We start from the raw sequence: 19,910 nt of genomic DNA, 5'->3' as shown, positions 1-19,910 counted from the left end.
GCAGAATCCAGGTCCTGGGAGGCCTTGCTACCTTATTAGGGTGTTTATCCCACAGAGAGGGAGCCACTCAAGAGTTTTTGGCAGAGGAATGGCATGATCAAGTATGCATTTTAGATCAATCTCCCAGGTAGCCTGTGGGCAATAAACTGAAAGAAAAAGTTGCACTGCTTTTGGCCACAGGTGCCTAGTGTCAATCAAGACAAACTTATCCAAAGGCATACCAATGATTCACTTGGTCACTTGTTTCTAACTTAAAGAAGAACCGTGACTCACTATCATGAGAGGAATGGGGAGTTAGCCTCCGGAGTCCAGAAGAAAAGCCTCCTCCCCTCACTCCCAATTCTGTGCTCTCAGTAGCAGAATTGAAAAGCAAGTGGGAATTGTCTTCTTCACAAAGTACTAGAGCACACCTCTCTCTCCTCAACTCAGGCTCTCCTGCCAGAGAAGGTCAGGCTCTCCTAAGTAAAGATCTGTCCTTGAGCCAAGCTGGCATGATGGTTAAGAACATAGGATTAGGACCCCACTAGGACTACCTGACTTTGGGCATGTTATTTAACTTTCCTAATGTTTCAGGATCCTCATATATAAAATTCAGTAGAGTTGCTGAGAGAATTAAGCTAAAAATTAAAGTGACTGTTACAGAGCCCATGCCATAGTATGAGCTCAATATATGGCAGTTATTTTTAGACTGTCAATCACTACATATTCTACAGTTGACTGTTGGACAACACAGGGATTAAGGGTGCTGACCCCAACTCTGGGGGGTATAAACTTTGTGTATCACTTTTGACTCCCCTCAAAACTACGAATAGCCTACTGTTGACTGGAAGCCTTACCAATAACATAAATAATTAACACATATTTTGTATGTATAGATGTATTATATACTGTATTCTTACAATAATGTTAGAGAAAAGAAAATGTTAAGAAAATCACAAGTTATAGAAAACACATTTATAGTACTGTACTATATTTAAAAAATGCTTCTTTAAGTGAAACTGCAATTCTAAGCTGTGTTGTTCAAGGATCAAGGGTAGTCTTATTCCTTGAAACCTGTGGATGGTGATGATGATGATGATGATGGTAACAGTTACAACTCTTTCTTAAAAGTATTTAAATCCGTCTACGCCTCTGGGAAAGATTGTATTTAAACTCTCATGCGCCCACACATTAATTACAAGTGAATACCACACTATTAATGATCAGTTAACACATGATTATTAGTTCACACCCATGAATTCCCTGGGTGATAACAATAAAGCAAAGAATAGGCATGGAGTGGGGAGGAGCAACTAGGAAAAAGGAGAGGGAGAGGTAGTGGGGACAGCACCAAAGCGGAAGCACAGCTTGTCATATGGGGCTCGATTCACATCCCATCTATACTTCTGTGTGACCTGGTGCTAGTCACTTAATCTCTCTAGGTCTTGGGACTCCTATGCTTGTAAAATGTAGATAATACCTATATAAGATGACCAATATGAAGAACTACTCAAAAGTGCTTTATAAACTTTAAAGCACTATATAAGTAAAAATATTAAAACTTTCGATGTCTTCACAATTTCACTTATGGCACTGATGACTCTGGCATTGAAACCCAAACTTTAACACAAACCATATACTGGGAACTAAGGATAGAGAAGGATTAGATACAGTTCTGCTTTGGTGTCGTTCATGTTAGCAGAGAACTCAAGCTATTAATTGCTACTCCATATAATCCTCCCTGCTCTCTTACTGGGAGAGAGTATAGTGTAGCCTGGACTTTGAAGTGTAATGTGCTTTGACACTTACTAGCAAGTCATTTTATCTCTGAGTCTCTTTTTTCTGACTTGTAATGAGGATAATGCCACCTATTTCTCAGCATAAAAGAACAACGTAATTCCAAAGACTCCAGTTAATTCAGTGCAGCAGGCAGCCATCAGTGAACCCCAGAAAGAGGCCTCCCTAACTCATTTATTTATTCTTAACAATTAATATTTAAAAAGCACCCATCCTTTGTCAGGCCTGTTGAGATCCAGCACTCCAAATCCCTCTCATTGTACACATGGGAAAACTCAGGCCCTCGGAGGGGAATAAGCTTATATTAGGCCACCTAAGTTAGTAGCAGCAAGCCTGGACCAAGATTCAGGTCTCCTAAGTTGCAGCTCGGGACTCTCTACAACCCATACAACCCTTTCTGGTAAGGGCTGCCCCTGGCTTGGTTCCCTTTCATCTCTAAAATGGTAATTCTACGGTTTAGGTTTGGCTTCGTTGGAAGGAAAACAAAAATAGACTAGCCAAGAATACTCTCTGGCCATGTCTGAATTCCTGGCCCACTGGAGGGCTCTGACTCAATATTCCCCTCAGACTGGATTTCCTAAGCCCAGGCGGTGCCACCGAGCCTGTCCCCACACTCAGAGTGCCCCACTTTTCGGGGATCTCGGCAATGTCGCAGTCCCGCTCACCTTCACGGGACCCCGGCTCCTCCATCTCTCTTGGAGCAGAGCTGGGCGCCGGGCAGCTCTCAGGTCTCGGACACCGAAGCGCGGGAGAATGAACCACGCAGGGGGAGAGAGAGAGAGAGACTGCGGAAGACACGGAAGCAACACGAAAACTGAAAAAAAAAAAAAAAAAGGACGACACGGCCACGGAGAGAAGGAAACACCGACAGACCCGGACGTCCAGACTACCCAGCCGGGAAGCAAAGGCGGGGACGCGCGAAGGCGGCAGCTGGCCGGCGGTTGGACCCGCAGTTGGCCGCTGCTCAGAGTCGGCTCCGCCCCCATGGGACGGGCGCAGGCGAGGCCCCGCCCCCTCGCTGCCCCGCCGCCACAGTCCTTTCTCTCCCGCGCCCCTAGCCCAGTCCCAGACACCGTGTGGACCTGCCCCTTGCTCTCCCCGACCACCACCAGCTCCAGCTTAGCCCCGAGATTGGCTTTGGCTCAGGCCCTGGGCCTACCTCTGCTCCCGTGGGCCGGGCAGCAACCTGGCTCCGCCCCCCACCCTTCCATTTCCTCCCCTTCATCCCTCCCCTCAGACCCCTTGCCCCACGCTCGTATCTATTGGTTGCCTGTCAGCTCATAGGTATCACCGCCTAAAATTTCCCCGAACAGCCTGGGAGTCCAGCAAAGGTTCCGGCCCGCAAGAAAGAACTCCACAAAAAGAACCAGAGATCCAGCGCATTAGACGAACCCCTCCCCCCTAAAAAAATTAAAATTATATGTTATTTTATACGTGTGTACATGATTATATGTTGACAAAATAATAGTATTATAATCCATTGAATAAAAACCCATGAGTTCATATTGACATAATTCTATAGAATTCCAATTAATAAATGTGGACTCTGCTCAGACGATTTGAACACAATATAGCTTATTCTGAACACCTGCTTTTCTTCTGAGTCTGGAATTTTGGTACATGCCAGGCAGAGGGTGCAGACATACCAGTCCCCAGATTCCCTAGGCAGAAACATGGTGCACATGCTGCATTTTCCTTGCTGGGGGAAAGTGTGCTTAGTTGCAACCCCTCAGGAGAAGGAGAGAGCATACGAAATACACATGGATTCCTTCAGACTCCACTTGTGTCTTTTTCTCTTATGATTCAATGTGTCTTTACTACATTGCTGTAATAAAGTTGCTGTGAGTGCAACTATTAGGCTGAGTCCCATGAGTCCTTCTAGTGAGTCTATGAACCTAGGGGTGGTCTTGGGAACCCTTAACCAAATACCATATATAGTTTTAAAACTTGTAAAACAATACCATATAGTGTTGAAGAAAATGCATAGGAATAATAAATACTAAATTCAGGGGAGTAGTTACTTCTGAGAGTGCAGGGAGTAGGACATGATTAAGGATACCCAAGGGACTAATTTTTTAAGGTGGTTCATTTTATTATTCTGTAAACCTTATTATTTGTCTAAAACATTTGTTTTTAAAGATTGGCTCCCACAAAGTCCTAGGGCTCTTCACCCAGACTTCTCCAAACTCACAATCACCAATTCTGTAGATCAATCACCAAGTCAATTTTAGAAAAATATCTAAAGCTAATGCCAGATTTCTGTCAATTCTTTGGTGGTCTTGGTCTTATGCCTGAGACAGTGAGTTGCAATCTCTATATTTGGAGGCGATAAGATCTTGGCTCAAATCCAGACTTCCCACTCCCTACCTCAGTGACCTTGGCAAGTTATTTAACTCCTGTGCCTCAGTTTTCTCATCTGTAAAATGGGCACTCTTGGCACTCATCCTCATTCATGGCTCAAATGAAACAAGTTTCACTTCCTGTAACCTCCTAGGCCTCCATGTTAAAATAGTTACTCCTCTTCCAACCATCACAGTACCTTACACATCACTTCTGATGAATTTTGTTTGCCACTCTATTGGCCACCCTGATTAATCTGACAGAAATGGGACTTAATCCATCCTAAAAGGATAGTATCAACAAAACTCCAAGCAACAGGATGAGACCAATCTACAAAACTGACCTTACCCATACCCAAGGGCCAGGGCTCAACTAGGTAGAAAAACAAACAACATAAAAAAACAAACAAACAAAAACAAAACAAGAAAACCAACCAACCATAAGCCATCAAGGTCTGCTTTAGAAAGCTGGGTGCCATTCTCTTATATCTGTATTGACCTTAAACCCAGCCTGAGGCATTAATCTGGGTACAGAGAATGTATTAGTGTTTGCAGACTCTACCTGGGCCCACAAGGAAGTCAAGGGCAATTCTATCATCCATAACCACATTGGCCAGTGAACTGAGGCTCACCCAAATGCCTTCCAGGGCTGAGGTGGTATCATTGTTGCCTTCAGCTAAAGTCAGGGATGAATTTCATATCAACATTTCAAACAGGATGACCCTCAAGATAGGATAACTTCTTGCAGAACGTGCATAAATAAATCAGCCAACCCTCCGGGAAGTTCCCCTATGTAACCAAAGGCAGCTTCATCTTGGAGGAATCTCTACAGTCATCTGAGGGCTACATGATCTAATGGTGGTTCTTCTTTAAACACTTGAAGGTTGCTTATGACCCTCCCTACGGAACAAGGCACGATGTTTTCAGGGAGGGGGCAAGTTAATGCCTGACTTCCACATAGAAGGTATAGTCCTGAGGTCATATGTGATACCCCTGTTTACAATTGTTGGGACCTCCTAACTGGGACCTATTATCAATTAGGGGACACAGGTTGACAGTGTCACTAATGAGGCCTCCTGATACCTGGTAGGCTTCAGAGTCCCCATCCACTTAAGTATGATTGAAACCAGGCCTTATTTTTGGAAAGACAGTCTGATGGCAGTTGGCCCAAACTGTCCCATATGTCCACACCAACAGTGAGGTGGACCCCATAAGGAAACAGCAATAGCTACAAGAATGGGGGTGACGGAGACATGTAGAGGTTGTGCATTTTACAGAGAGGAATAGGAGCTGCAAGTGCACCTGATGTTTCCGATAAGACTTCTCAGTAGGTTAAAGGGAATGACTATCAAATTGTGGTCAGAGCCATCTAGTGGGGGATGTCAAACCAAGTAGTCAGTCAAGTTTATGGAGTTTGCAACAGCTTGGTAGAATTGTACTAGGCCATTTTCCTTTCAGAGAAAGGCTCTAGAGGTGACTCTTTTTCCAAATGTCATGATCTAGGACCATGTCAAACCAACCAGAGAATCCAAGTGCCTGAAACAGAATTCAATGAGAACCAGAATTCAATGTGACTAGGCTGCCACCTGGAAGTTGTAGTAACAAGGTGGGCCTGGGGATGCTGTTAGGGCAAATATAACATCATGCCTAACAATGGTCAGGGCTGAAAACAGAATTTTTAGGATAAATCTACACAACACTCTCCAATCCCTCTCATTTTGATCATTACACCATAAGCAGCTATGAGAGTTAATTTTATGCATCGCTTTGACTGGGACACGGGGTCCCCAGATATTTGATTAAGCATTATTCTGGGTATGTCTGAGGATGTTCCTTGATCAGATTACCATTTGACTCAGTAGATCCAGTAAAGCAAACTGCCCTGTCAAAAATAGGTGGGTTTCATCCAATCTGTTGGAAACCTGAATAGGACAAAAGTTGGGGTAAAGGAGAATTCACTCTATCTGCCTGTCTTCAAGCCAGGAAATGAGCCTTTTTTTTCTGGAGAATCTTAATACTGCAGTAAAGACAAAGTGACCACTTTCTGGGGACAGCCACATTCAGTGGCCAAACTGCTTTACAAAGGTGTATTGACCAGGACAAGGTAAGTGAAGTAGTCAGAAATCTTGTGACTGTAGGCTGTTTTTTCAGTAGGCTGTCCCAACATTCAACAATAGTCGATACCTGTGGATGGAGGAGTGGAAAGTCAATCAAATACTTTGATTATCAGCCCTCTGCTGTTGAGTGGTTTTCACAATAAAGAGTCACCACTGTCAGAATGTATGTGGTCAAGGAAAACAAAATCATGAGACAGATTAGTTTCAAGATCAAAACAGGGTAGAGTTGGCTGATTGACTAGAACAGCAACACTGTAACCTGAAAAGGTATCCTGTTGAAGCACTATTGGTAACCTCAAGAGGGAACCAAAGGCCTGACAGAGTTAGTCAGCCAGAAGTGGATGGAGGTCATGCCTGGGCTATGTGGCTTCACTCATGGCTAGACTAGCAGGACTTTTTTTTTCTTTTTTTAATGTTTATTTATTTTGACAGAGAGAGAGACAGAGCATGAGCAGGGGAGGGGCAGAGACAGAGACATAGAATCCTAAGCAGGCTCCAGGCTCTGAGCTGTCAGCACAGAGCCTGACGCGGGGCTTGAACTCAAAGACTGCGAGATCATGACCTGAGCTGAAGTCGGAGGCTCAACCGACTGAGCCACCCAGGTGCCCCTAGACTAACAGGACTTTTAACAGGAGTCACAAACCTGGCATGTAGTGGTAGCCTCTGCACCAGAAGCATAAAACTTTTACTCTGTGCCCAGGCTATGACGGTGCATGTAATGTCATATCTGGTATGATGATGGATACAGGCAATGATGGTGGCAATCTGAGTGGTTACAGGCTCCGTCAGCAATTTGATTCCAGTTGGTCTTCAGTGAATAAGCCCCCACTGTGAGCATCTACATGAGTGATCCAGACAGTTCAACTAATAGCTGCAATTCATTTTTAGTTTGTGGCCCCCAAGAGTGTCTTTAATCTGACAGTCTATGTCTGCCAAGTGATAGACCATAGCCCGAGTCAGTAAAAATATAACATGTTTGGTCTCTAAGGAATGCTTAGGATGAGGGTCATAGCCTTCAATTCAGCCCATTGTGCTGACCAGCCTTTACTGTAGTCAGTTTCCAGAAACATCACTTGACATCGACAGCTCTTAACTTAGCTGGACCATAAGTGAACCAGGCTCAGGCATCTGACTGGGAAAGTCTCTGTAATCAAGGGCCCTTTTGAGCCAGTGGCTTTGCTTCAGGCAGCTGAGTCTTGGAATACAGTCTTTCCAAAGGAGTGGGTATCACTTTTTCAAGTAAAACTAAGATGGGCAGCGGCTGCATCCCCAAAAAGCATCATTTCCATTTGACTAGGGAAGGCTGCTGGGCTTTTTGTTAATTTCAAGTTTGAGTTCGTGTAACCCAAAGTGGGGATGTTAGGCCAGGTACCAGGCTTCTACAGGTTGGACGTCATTTCAACAATAGCTCAGTAGTAGCCTCCCAGCTGTCCAACTTTTTCAAAGGGTGTACTTGGTGCCTGCAAAGGATACGTGGCACTGCTATATTAGGAAATGGGCTGAATACTCCAGCAGTCACCAAGTTCTCACCTAACTAAAGCTGTTGATTTTCCTTTCTCACCTCTTAGGATTCTGTATTTTGTTATGCTACTCAAGAGGAAACAGGAATCACTTCTCTATAAGCAGTAGTCCCTGAATGGGAGACTTGCAAACTTTCACACTTCAATTTAATGTATAATTGCTGTCAATAACACATTACTGTGAAAGCCATACAACAGTAACACTGAGCCAGTGTAGAGGCTCCCCTACAGTTATTTAGTTTTCCTTTCCTACTACAGACTTTGCCCAAACCCTGCCAGGTGAAGTCAAGCACTCCCCCACTCCCCCCACCAACTACAGGGACTCAGACCAAGCAATCTGAGACCGATATTGCAAGGCACAGCCACAACCACCAAGAAATCATGTTCCAACCCAAGAGTTCGAGGAAGTCACAGGAGTAGGAGAGGCTAGCCTGCAGGGGGCAGCTGGGTCAGCAGGAAGGTCTTTTCTCTGACTCCTGCTCTGGGGTCAGTGCTGCCTTTTCCCTAGTGTACCTCTTGGCTCTGAGGAGCACCTAGGGTTCAGGGGCTATTTTTTTGTTTGCCCACCTTGCATACTACCATGGATCTGCCCCACAGTCCTTGGTACTTCTGACCATTCCTGTGCCCAGGGCTCCCTGTGCCCATGGGACCAAGTAGGATGGTGACTTAGATGCTTATATTCAGTAGAGTTGTTAAAAGGGAGTCCCTCTCCTCCTCAAAGATCCCGAACATAAATAGCTTCTTTCCTTAAAACAAAGGGAGAAAAGGATCAGGGGTTATAGAGACTGGCCTTGTGTCAGTAAACAAGGTCATGTATTTACTTTCACTTCAAATGGCTACCTGCTTGGTCATAACAAACTCCTAATATATTTGGTCCATTCAAACTCTGTATCTTTATTGCCATTTATTTCACCTTCGGGAAACCCTCTACTCATCAGCCACAGCCATAGAGCCTTCAGCTGGGGCCACAGGCTTACTGCCTTGTTGTCAAAACATTCTTTCCTCCTCCTGTCCAGAAAAGAGTGAACAACAACCTAAGTACCATTTGGGCAATGTGTTTCAATCCTACCTCTTGCTGTTTTGCTTCAAAAATTTCATTAACAGGTGGGACAGTGAAGGACCCTTACCCACTTGCTCAGCAGTATTTCCTACCAGACCCCAGGTTATTTTCTCACATCCTCTCACCCGACCCATGTCCTTTCTCTTGTAGAAAGTCATGGCTACCTGTATCCTGTCCTTGTTACCCAAACTGTCAGAGTAGCCTATGAAAGGGCTACAATTTTATCCTACTTGCAACTAACAGGTTAGCCTACTATTTTATCATGGATACTGGTAGAAGACATGAGACTCCCAGATCAAACCCAAAGAACTTTTACACTTACAGGAAGCAACGTGAGCAGGTTTGTGCTAGTTCTTCAAGTCCCCCTCCCCAACAAAAGTGACTTGGGGTAGGTCTAGATGGATGGATGCCTACACATGCAGGGGGATGTGTCACAGGAAAAGAACCCTGAGCTTGGGAGATTCAACATTTTTATAGTGCAAAGTAGGGAAGAGACATTACTTCAATTCTCAAGATTGCTTACTGCCAGAACACGAAGATATGCCCCAGGAAGTGGTCAGGGTCTTACATTCACATGAAGTGAGAACATGCAGGGGTGCTCAGGGTTATGGTAGATTGCTTCTCCTAACAGTTCTTCATTCTCTAGTGGGTCCCCTTTAACAGCATTATAAGCCAAATCCAGGGAACTAAGAGCTTGAATACTACTCAATATTCATCAATGGTTTCCCATTGTCACAGGGTTTGACACAGGGAACTCTTCCCAAAGGGCCAAAGCTCCCTCACAGCAGTCAAGACCCCCTGCAAAAAGTTCCCAGTCCTTTACTGTGGTCTCTGAACAGATCTAAGCTTGGCCTGATAAATTGTAGGAGGGGTTTGGCTGTTAAGACAACTCAACAGTTGCCATTCTTCCTTAATAGGCATTCTGTATCCGAATCCCTTCTCTCCCAAGCAAACTAGCTGAAGTTTAGAAAATTCACCTGGTTTCTGCCCACAGAAGGGATTTCCCTCTTTTCATGCTCCTGTAGGGGTGTGTCTGTAACTGCTGTCTGAAAGGAGGAACCTGCTGCCCACTCATGATGAATATTAGTGTCACTAGTTATAATAGGGTGGAGAGCCAAGGCTGCCAGATTAGTGAGGAAATCCATTAATGGTGGGATTCACCGACTGGAAAGTAAGCAACAACCAGGGCACCTTCTGAGCAACTACCTGCCTCTGAACCTACTTTCCCAGTACTCAGAGCTTGCAACCATCTTCTCCAACCCTATTTCTAACAGGGAATAATGTATTTAAATGTATTTATGGATTTCCGGAGAAGACAAGATAGCAGAACAGCATGAAAGTTTTTTTTGTGTCTCGTGTCCGTGAAATACAGCCAGATCAACACTAAACCATCTTGCACACCTAGAAAACTGATTTGAGGATGAACACAACAATCTGCGCAACATGAACCACAAAATTAAGCAGGTACACAGTGCGGACAGGTGAACTGGGGAGGAGAGAGGCCGCAAAGGGCAGGGAGCTGTTTTTGCTTGAGGACAGAGAAGATGGGGGGGGGGGGCAGGGAGTATGAGAAAAGCACCCTCCCCCCAAAGCAGCTAGAGAGAAAGTGGAAAAGTGGAAACAGCCGCAGGGACTTAACTAAAAAAGGGAGAAAGGAGAGGGTTTAAATTCCATTAAGGCTCTATAAACAGGGGGAGCAGAGTCTGAAACTCCACAGCTCTATACCTGGTGGTGCTCTGGTGGGAAGGGCGAATCTCCAGGAGAATAGCATCCGGGAGGTCCACGGGCCACACAGAGAGAAGCAGTTCCATTGCTGGAAGGACATTTGGTAGAGACTGTGTGGCCGGCTGGTCGCAGCAGACCCCAGAGAACACCCACATTCGCTGGTGCTGGAACAAGGTCGTTAAGGGTGAAACCTGGTACCAGATGTATGTTGTGATTTCCCATAATCCCTGAAACGCTGGTGCTATATGATCGTGTTAACTTTTTCTGGGGCAGGCTGGCACCCAGTTGCAGTCTCCGGGCATCGGCAGCAGCACAATCCTGCGAATATTCCTGGGTGTGGCCGGCACTGGCCATTGCTCGGTGAGACCCTCTCCCAAAGGATCTGAGCGGGTCAAAGCCACAGTCCCTCAGAATTGAGGGGTTAGGAAATACAGCCGCATCTGAGGTAAAACCCAGGAGAGGTGCCTCCTGGCAAACTGAAGGCTTGGTCACAGACAGTGTAAAAGCAGGGAGTGGACAGAAGCCGGAGACAAAGGACGGGTGTGCGATTGCTGGTTGGGGAGAGCACAGAGTTCCCGCACTTGAGACTGAATAGCTGGGCGACGCCATTTTCACTCCTCCCGCGCATGCGCATACCCACCTACAAGCACCATAACAATGCACCCAGTAAGGTAAGCAGTGCCATCTAGTAGAGAATGGAGCCGTTTAAACTAAGCCCCGCCCAACTGGGCCAACCTCACTTTTCAGGAACAACACAAATCTCGCCCCCTGCTTAGTTTATGGACTATAAAGTGCTTCATAGTTTGACCTGTAGGGGAAAACGATGTAGTTTCAATCGTATTTCAGTCTGTTCACTGGTACATCTATTCAAATTTTTTTTTCTTTTTCATGAATACAGAAAGAGAAATTATTTTTATTTTCAGTTTTTATTAAAAATATTCTTCCTTATTATTTTCTACTATATTTTTTACTTTTTTTTATATTTTTCAAATTCTATTTTACTTCCATCATTTCATTTCACGGTATTCATTTTCTCAAATTTTCAAATGTTTTTTCTTTTTTATCCCTTTTTTCCCCTAATCTATTAAACTCCTTTCAAGAACCAGACCACAACACACCTAGGATCTATATTATTTATTTGATTTTGTGTGTGTGTTGTTTTTAATTTTTTAATTTTTTTTTACCTTACCAATTCCTTTTCTTCAAAATGACTAAACGAAGGCATTCAATCCAAAAGAAAGAGCAGGAAGAAATGACAGCTAGGAACTTAATCAACACAGATACAAGCAAGATGTCTGAACCAGAATTTAGAATCATGATAATAAGAATACTAGCTGGGGTCAAAAACAGATTAGAATCCTTCTCTGCAGAGATAAAAGAAGTAAACGCTAGTCAGGATGAAATAAAAAATGCAATAACTGAGCTGCAATCTCGAATGGATGCCACAGCAGTAAGGATATGAGGCAGAGCAGTGAATCAGCATTATAGAGGACAAACTTAGGAAGAATGAAGCAGAAAAAAAGGGAGAGACTAAGACAAAAGACCACAATTTAAAAATTAATCAGTGACTCATTAAAAAGGAACAACATAAAAATCATAGGTGTCCCAGAAGATGAAGAAAGAGAAAAGGGGTAGAAGGGTTATATAAGCAAATCAGAGGCAAACTTTCCTAACCTGGGGAAAGACACAGACATCAAAACCCAGGAAGCACAGAGGACTCCCATTAGATTCAACAAAAACCGACCATCAACAAGGCATATCATAGTCAAGTTCACAAAACACTCAGGCGAGGAAAGAATCATGAAAGCAGCAAGGGGAAAAAAGCCCTTAACCTACAAGGGAAGACAGATCAGGTTTGCAGCAGACCTATCCACAGAAACTTGGCAGGCCAGAAAGGAGTGGCAGGATATATTCAATGTGCTGAACTGGAAAAATATGCAGCCAAGAATTCTTTATCCAGCCAGCAAGGATGTTATTCAAAATAGAAGGAGAGATTAAAAGTTTCCCAAACAAAAATTAAAGAGGTTTATGACCACTAAACCAGCCCTGCAAGAAATTTTAAGAGGGACTCTCTGAGAGGAAAAAAGATTAAAAAAAAAAAAAAAAAAAAGATCAAAAGCAACACAGACTAGAAAGGACCAGAGAACACCACCAGAAACTCCAACTCTACAAGCAACATAATGGCAATAAATTCGTATCTTTCAGTACTCACTCTAAACGTCAATGGACTAACAGCTCCAATCAAAAGACATAGGGTAACAGAATGGATAAGAAAACAAGATCCATCTATATGCTGTTTACAAGAGACCCACTTTAGACCTAAAGACACCTTCAGATTGAAAGTAAGGGGACGGAGAACCATCTATTATGCTAATGGTTGACAAAAGAAAGGTGTAGTAGCCATACTTGTATCCTTGATACTTGTATCAGACAATCTAGACTTTAAAATAAAGACTGTAACAAGAGATGAAGAAGGGCATTATATCATAATTAAGGGGTCTATTCACCAAGAAGACCTAACAAGTGTAAATATTTGTGTTCCAAATGTGGAAGCACCCAAATATATAAATCAATTAACCACAAACATAAAGAAACTCATTCATAATACCACCATAATAGTAGGGGACTTCAACACCCCACTTACAGCAATGGACAGATCATCTAAACAGAAAATCAACAAAGAAACAATGGCTTTGAATGACACACTGGACTGGATGGACTTAACAGATGTATTCAGAACATTCCATCCTAAAGCAGCGGAATATACATTCTTCTCCAGTACACATGGAATGTTCTCCAGAATAGATCACATAATGGCACACAAATTAGCCCTCAACAAGTACAAAACGACTGAGATCATACCGTGCATATTTTCAGACCACAATGCTATGAAACTCGAAATCAACCACAAGAAAAAACGTGGAAAGGTAACAAATACTTGGAGACTGAAGAACATCCTACTAAAGAATGAATAGGCTAACCAAGCAGTTAAAGAGGAAATTAAAAACTACATGGAAGCTGATGAAAATAACACCACAGCCCAAAACCTCTGGGACACAGCAAAGGCAGTCCTAAGAGAGAAGTATATAGCAATCCATGCCTTCCTAAAGAAGGAAGAAAGGTCTCAGATATACAACCTAAACTTAACACCTTAAAGCTTGGAGCTGGAAAGTAAAGAGCTGGAAAAAGGACAGCAAATAAAACCCAAAAGCAGAAGGTAGGAAATAATAAAGATCAGAGCAGAAATCAATGCTATCAGGGGGAAAAAAAAAAAAAAAGAGATCAATGAAACCAGAAGCTGGTTCTTTGACAGAATTAACAAAATTGATAAACCCCTAGACAGTTTGATCAAAAATAAAAAGGAAAGGACCCAAATAAATAAAATCAAGAATGAAAGAGGAGAGATGACAACCAATACAGCAGAAATACAAATAAGAGGAGAATATTATGAGCAATTATACACCAATAAAATGGGCAATATGGAAGAAATGGACAAATTCCTAGAAACCTTTAAACTACCAAAACTGAAACAGGAAGAAATAGAAAATTTGAACAGACCCATAACCAGTAAAGAAATCGAATTAGTAATCAAAAATCTCCTAAAAGACAAGAGTCCAGGGCCAGATGGATTTCCAGGGATTCTACCAAACATTTAAATAGTTAACATCTATTCTCTTGAAGCTGTTCCAAAAAATAGAAATGCAAGGAAAACTTCCAAGTTCAGTCTATGAAGCCAGCATTACCTTGATTCCAAAACCAGACAAAGACCCCACTAAAAAGGAGAACTACAGACCAATTTCCCTGATGAACATGGATGGAAAAATCCTCAACAAGATATTAGCCAACTGGATCCAACAGTACATTAAAAAAATTATTCACCACGACCAAGTGGGATTTATAGCTGGGATGCAGGGCTGGTTCAATGTCCACAAAACAATCAATGTGATTCACCACATCAATAAAAGAAACGACAAGAACCACATGATCGACTCAATAGATGTAGAGAAAGCATCTGACAAAATACAGCATCGTTTCTTGATAAAAACCCTTACGTAGGGATAGAAGGATCATACCTTGAGATCATAAAAGCCATATATGAAAGACCCAATGCTAATATCATCCTCAGTGGGGAAAAACTGAGAGCTTTCCCCCTAAGGTCAGGAACAAGACAGGGATGTCCATTCTCGCCACTGTTATTCAACATAGTATTGTAAGTCTTAGCCTCAGCAGTCAGACAACACAAAGGAATAAAAGGTATCCAAATCAGCCAGGAGGACGTCACACTTTCACTCTTCGCAGATGACATGATACTCTACATGGAAAACCCAAAAGATTCCAAAAAAAAATTGCTAGAACTGATCCATGAATTCAGCAAAGTGGCAGGATATAAAATCAATGCACAGGAATCAGTTGTATTCCTATACACAAACAATGAAGCAACAGAAAGAGAAATCAAGGAATCGGTCCCATTGACAATTGCACCAAAAACCATAAAATACCTAGGAATAAATCTAACCAAAGAGGTGAGAAATCTATACACTGAAAATTATAGAAAGCTTATGAAAGAAATTGAAGACACAAAAAAATGGAAAAAGATTCCATGCTCCTGGACAGAAAGAACAAATATTGTTAAAATGTCAACATTACCCAAAGCAGTCTACATATTCAATGCAATCCCTATCAAAATAACACCAGCATTCTTCACAGAGCTGGAACAAACAATCCTAAAATTTGTATGGAATCAGAAAAGACCCCGAATAGCCAAAGCAATCTTGAAAAAGAAAACCAAAGTTGGAGGCATCACAATCCTGAACTTCAAGCTGTATTACAAAGTTGTAATCATCAAGACAGTATGGTACTGGCACAAGAACAGACACTCAGATCAATGGAACAGAATACAGAACCTAGGAATGGACCCACAAACGTATGGCCAACTAATCTTTGACAAAGCAGGAAAGAATATCCAGTGGAATAAAGACAGTCCCTTCAGGAAGTGGTGCTGGGAAAACTGGACAGCGACATGCAGAAAAATTAACCTGGACTACTTTCTTACACCATACACAAAAATAAACTCAAAATGGATGAAAGACCTAAATGTAAGACAGGAAGCCATCAAAATCCTAGAGGAGAAAGCAAGCAAAAACCTCTTTGACCTTGGCCGCAGCAACTTCTTACTCAACATATCTCCCAAGGCAAAGGAAATAAAAGCAAAAATGAACTATTGGGACCTCATTAAAAAAAAAAAAAAAAAAAAAAAAAAAAATCTTCTGCACAGTGAAGGAAACAATCAGCAAAACGAAAAGGCAACTGACAGAATGGGAGAAGATATCTGCAAATGACATATCAGATAAAGGGTTAGTATCCAAAATCCATAAAGAACTTAATCAAATCAACACTCAAAAAAACAAATAATCCAGTGAAGAAATGGGCAGCAGACATGAACAGACCCTTCTCCAAAGACATCCAGATGGCCAGCCGACACATGAAAAAATGCTCAACATCACTCACCACCAGGGAAATACAAATCAAAACCACAATGAGATACCACCTCACACCTACCAGAATGGCTAACATTAACAACTAAGGCAACAACAGATGTTGGCGAGGATGCGGAGAAAGAGGATCTCTTTTTTGCCGCTGGTGGGAATGCAAACTGGTGTAGTCACTCTGGAAAACAGTATGGAGGTTCCTCAAAAAATTAAAAATAGAACTACCCTACAACCCAGCAATTGCACTAGTAGGTATTTATCCAAGAGATACAGGTATGCTGTTTCAAAGGGGCATATGCACTCCAATGTTTACGGCAGCACTATCAACAACAGCCAAAGTATAGAAAGAACCCAAATGTCCATTGATGGATGAATGATAAAGGTGATGTGGCATATATATATATATATATGTATATATATGTATATGTATATATATATGTATATGTGTATACACACACATACAATGGAGTATTACTCGACAATCAAAAAGAATGAAATCTTGCCATTTGCAACTACGTGGATGGAACTAGAGGGTATTTTGCTAAAGCAAAATTAGTCAGAGAAAGACAAATATCGTATGACTTCACTCATTATCAGGACTTTAAGATACAAAACAGATGAACATAAGGGAAGGGGAAGCAAAACTAGTATAAAAACAGGGAGGGTGACAAAACATAAGAGACTCTTAAATATAGAGAACAAACAGAGGGTTGCTGGAGGGGTTGTGGGTATACATTTCCAGCTATAAAAGGGGTATAAAAGAGGTATACATTTCCAGCTATAAAATAAGTCACAGGATGTAAAGTACAGCATAGGGAATATAGTTAATATTATAATAACATTGTATGGGTTCAGATGGTGAGCATTGAGCATTTCAGAATGTATGGAAGCATCGAATTACTATGTTGTACACCTGAAACATAAATATTGTATGTCAACCATACTTCAATTTAAAAATAAATAAATAGGGGCGCCTGGGTGGCGCAGTCGGTTAAGCGTCCGACTTCAGCCAGGTCACGATCTCGCGGTCCGGGAGTTCGAGCCCCGCGTCGGGCTCTGGGCTGATGGCTCAGAGCCTGGAGCCTGTTTACGATTCTGTGTCTCCCTCTCTCTCTGCCCCTCCCCCGTTCATGCTCTGTCTCTCTCTGTCCCAAAAAAAAAAAAAAAAAAAAAAAGTTGGAAAAAAAAAAAAACAAATTGGGGGGAAAAATAAATGTATTTATGCATTTCAAGCTCTCATTCTGAATCAGGGGCCATAGATAACACCAGACTGTGAAAAAGATCCAGGGCACAAAAAAAGGTTATGAATCCTTGCAATTATTCTTAAAGTAGTTGTCGATATCAGAAGTCATCTGAGTTGAGCACATGTACCTTTGGGCTGGGTCGTTAAGAATATTCTATTTCATGAGGCTGTCAGCAGCAACAGGATGGATAAGCTCTACAAAGAATATTGTGATTTAGCAGTATTCTCAGATGGTTTCCCTCAGGGAGACAAAGTTTGGGCTAGGGAGAGGAGTGTCTAGCCAGGGGTAAACAGTTGTTGACAGAAAGGGCTCGCAACTTAGGAGGAACCTGGACCCCAAAAAATACCACTGGTGTGTATTCAAAGGAACTCTGCATTTTCTGCCATTCTATCAGGTTGTTCCGAAGCAAAAAGACTGTTTCTAAAACAAAGATATGTAAAAGCATCAAACATTAAATACATGTTAGCAGTTGAAATTTGCAAATAACATTAGATACCTTTCCCCATTCTCCTCAGTCTTCTATATTTTGGAAGATGCAAGTCCATCCTAGGTGGGTGTGGGGAGTTGACAGCCAGGAGGAAAATGTGATGGGGGTCAGCGTTTCCCAGTGGGAGGGGTGCTGCAGACCTACTCAAGAGGGAGAAGAGCAGCCAAGTGGCACTCAAAATGGGCTGGGGTGACCACTGGCTGCTGTAGGTGCTGAAAGCTGGCGAGAGGTGCTCTGCAGCCCCACAAACACACGCTGAGGCTTGAGCCTGTTCAAGTGATGGAAACTGTCATAAAATACCACAAGTGGGGCAGGGGGTGGGAAGAGGGGCTGACCAAGTGCAACACATGGCCGGGCTGCTAACCCACTTCTTTATTTAGAAAATCATACTGCCTCAAATGGTTTCTGGAGTCAGGGAAAAAAATCCTTAAGAGATCCATGCAGCTTATGAAATCTCAAAGTGGGGTTTATGGGCAGATTGAAGGGATTACAGGACTTGCATCTTCATATTCCTAAGAAGTGTTTTCTATGTGGGGCATGTCCGGGGGTAAGGAGCCTAAATCATCTCAAAAGATACTTTTGATCTTTTGATCCAAAACTTCTTTGACAGGGTCAGATACTTCTGAAAGAAGAAACGAGATTTGTTGGAGGTCACAAGTTAGAATAAAGTTGGAAAACAACCCAGGTTTCTGGTCTCTCTCAACTTGAGGACCTACTTTTCCCCCCTCTCCCCTAAACTCACTCCTCCCTTGGAATAGTGAAAAACTAGAAACAAACATATCTTCTAATAGGGAAATAGTTACAATCTTTATACTCTGGTAGATTATGCAACTATTAAAAATGAGTCTGACCTGGGGTGGCTGGCTGGCTCAAGTGGTAGAGCATAGGATTGGTCTTGGGGTCTTGAGTTCAAGCCCCACGTTGGGTTTACTTACAAAAATAAAAATAAAAATTTTAAATAACAAAAAAAAAAATGAGTTTGATCGATATATACTGACAGGGAAAGTGCCTAAGAAATATTAAGTTAAAAAAAAAACAAAAACAAACCCAAGCTACAGGTGGGGGAAGAGAGCAGGAAAAAACAAAAACTGTAGAACATATTTCAACATAATTCAGTTTTTGTAAAAAACAAAACAAAACAAAACAAAATAAGACACGGGTCTGTGATGAAAACAAAAAGGTACACCTGGTATGAGAACTCAAAGGAGTCACTGTGGAGAGGGTTATTCCCTAGGCCCACAAGCCCTGGGACCCTTGTGTCTAACAATAATTCCTTCATTGTAAAAATACAATTATCTAATTATACACTTTCAAGAGCTCCATAGCTGACAGAATAGGACTATCACCTTAAAAAGAAAGTTAAAAAAAAAAAAAAAAAAAAAAGAAAAAAGGAAACTAGAACCTCAGAGAATTACATGACTTACCCAAGGTTTATAAGAGTAAAGAGTATAGAATCCAAGGCTTCAGCTCCCTGTTCAGTGATGTTCCATATTCCCCCCACTGTGTGGCACTATATAGATAGGGCAACATTCCCATAGGAAAATGTGATAAGCGTTAATTTCTTATAAACTGAATATAGTTTTAGGTACTAGGCTCAGCTGGAACTGTACTTTTGTGAGCCAGAGGGACAATATTCCTACAGGTCAAAGGAGTTAGGCAAGTGCTCAGTCTTTTTCCGACTATAGTGGGAAAATACTGGAAAAGATGCCAACTCACAACTCTGGAGCCACACAAACCAGGTTTAAATCCTAGTTCTAATACTAGCTGTGTGACAATTATTCAACTTTTGTGCCTCAGTTTTCTCATCTATAAAATGGGGATAGTAACAGTCCCTACTTCTTGGGACTGCTGTGAGCATTGATGAGTTAATACACGTCAAGTACTTGGAACACTGGCTGGGCACAAAGTACTGTGTCATTACTGTTATCCCTGGAGAGCTAGCAGTTCCTCACCAACAGATTCACACAGGTGTCTGACCAGTAAAACAGCCTAGAAAACAAAAGGAACCTATAGTAGTAAGCCCGTTAACACTTGCTGCTCTGTTCATTCCTTTCATCAAGACTATGACTCCATTTTTTCACATCTTCTTTCCTTTTATTGAAAAAAATTTTAGAAAATGGCAGTTAATAAAGGGCACAAACAAATCGACAGGT

General features: G+C 42.2%; 1 protein-coding gene across 7 annotated transcripts in view; it reads right to left on the bottom strand.

The window, feature by feature from the left end:
• The window catches only part of NEU3 (neuraminidase 3), a 28,573-nt gene extending 8,777 nt beyond the window's left edge, over positions 1 to 19,796 (bottom strand). Inside the window, exons 1-2 of one of the 7 annotated variants that reach the window (XM_086678315.1) lie at positions 18,335 to 19,796; positions 10,538 to 10,701 (exon numbers count right to left, since the gene is read on the bottom strand). In XM_086678315.1, coding sequence (XP_086534441.1) covers positions 10,538 to 10,701; positions 18,335 to 18,536 — 366 coding nt within the window. In that variant the 5' untranslated portion in view covers positions 18,537 to 19,796. Of the gene's footprint in view, positions 1 to 2,441; positions 2,919 to 10,537; positions 13,658 to 18,334 lie in introns of those variants that run through there. The other 6 variants (XM_086678318.1, XM_086678314.1, XM_086678319.1 and 3 more) reach the window with 6 other exon arrangements.
• Positions 19,797 to 19,910: the final 114 nt, after the last annotated feature.

Source organism: Puma concolor, chromosome D1, assembly GCF_028749965.1.
Source record: "Puma concolor isolate L17-30 chromosome D1, mPumCon1.1.hap2, whole genome shotgun sequence".
Classification (NCBI taxonomy): domain Eukaryota; kingdom Metazoa; phylum Chordata; class Mammalia; order Carnivora; family Felidae; genus Puma; species Puma concolor.
This window is presented reverse-complemented; position numbering and strand designations above follow the sequence as displayed.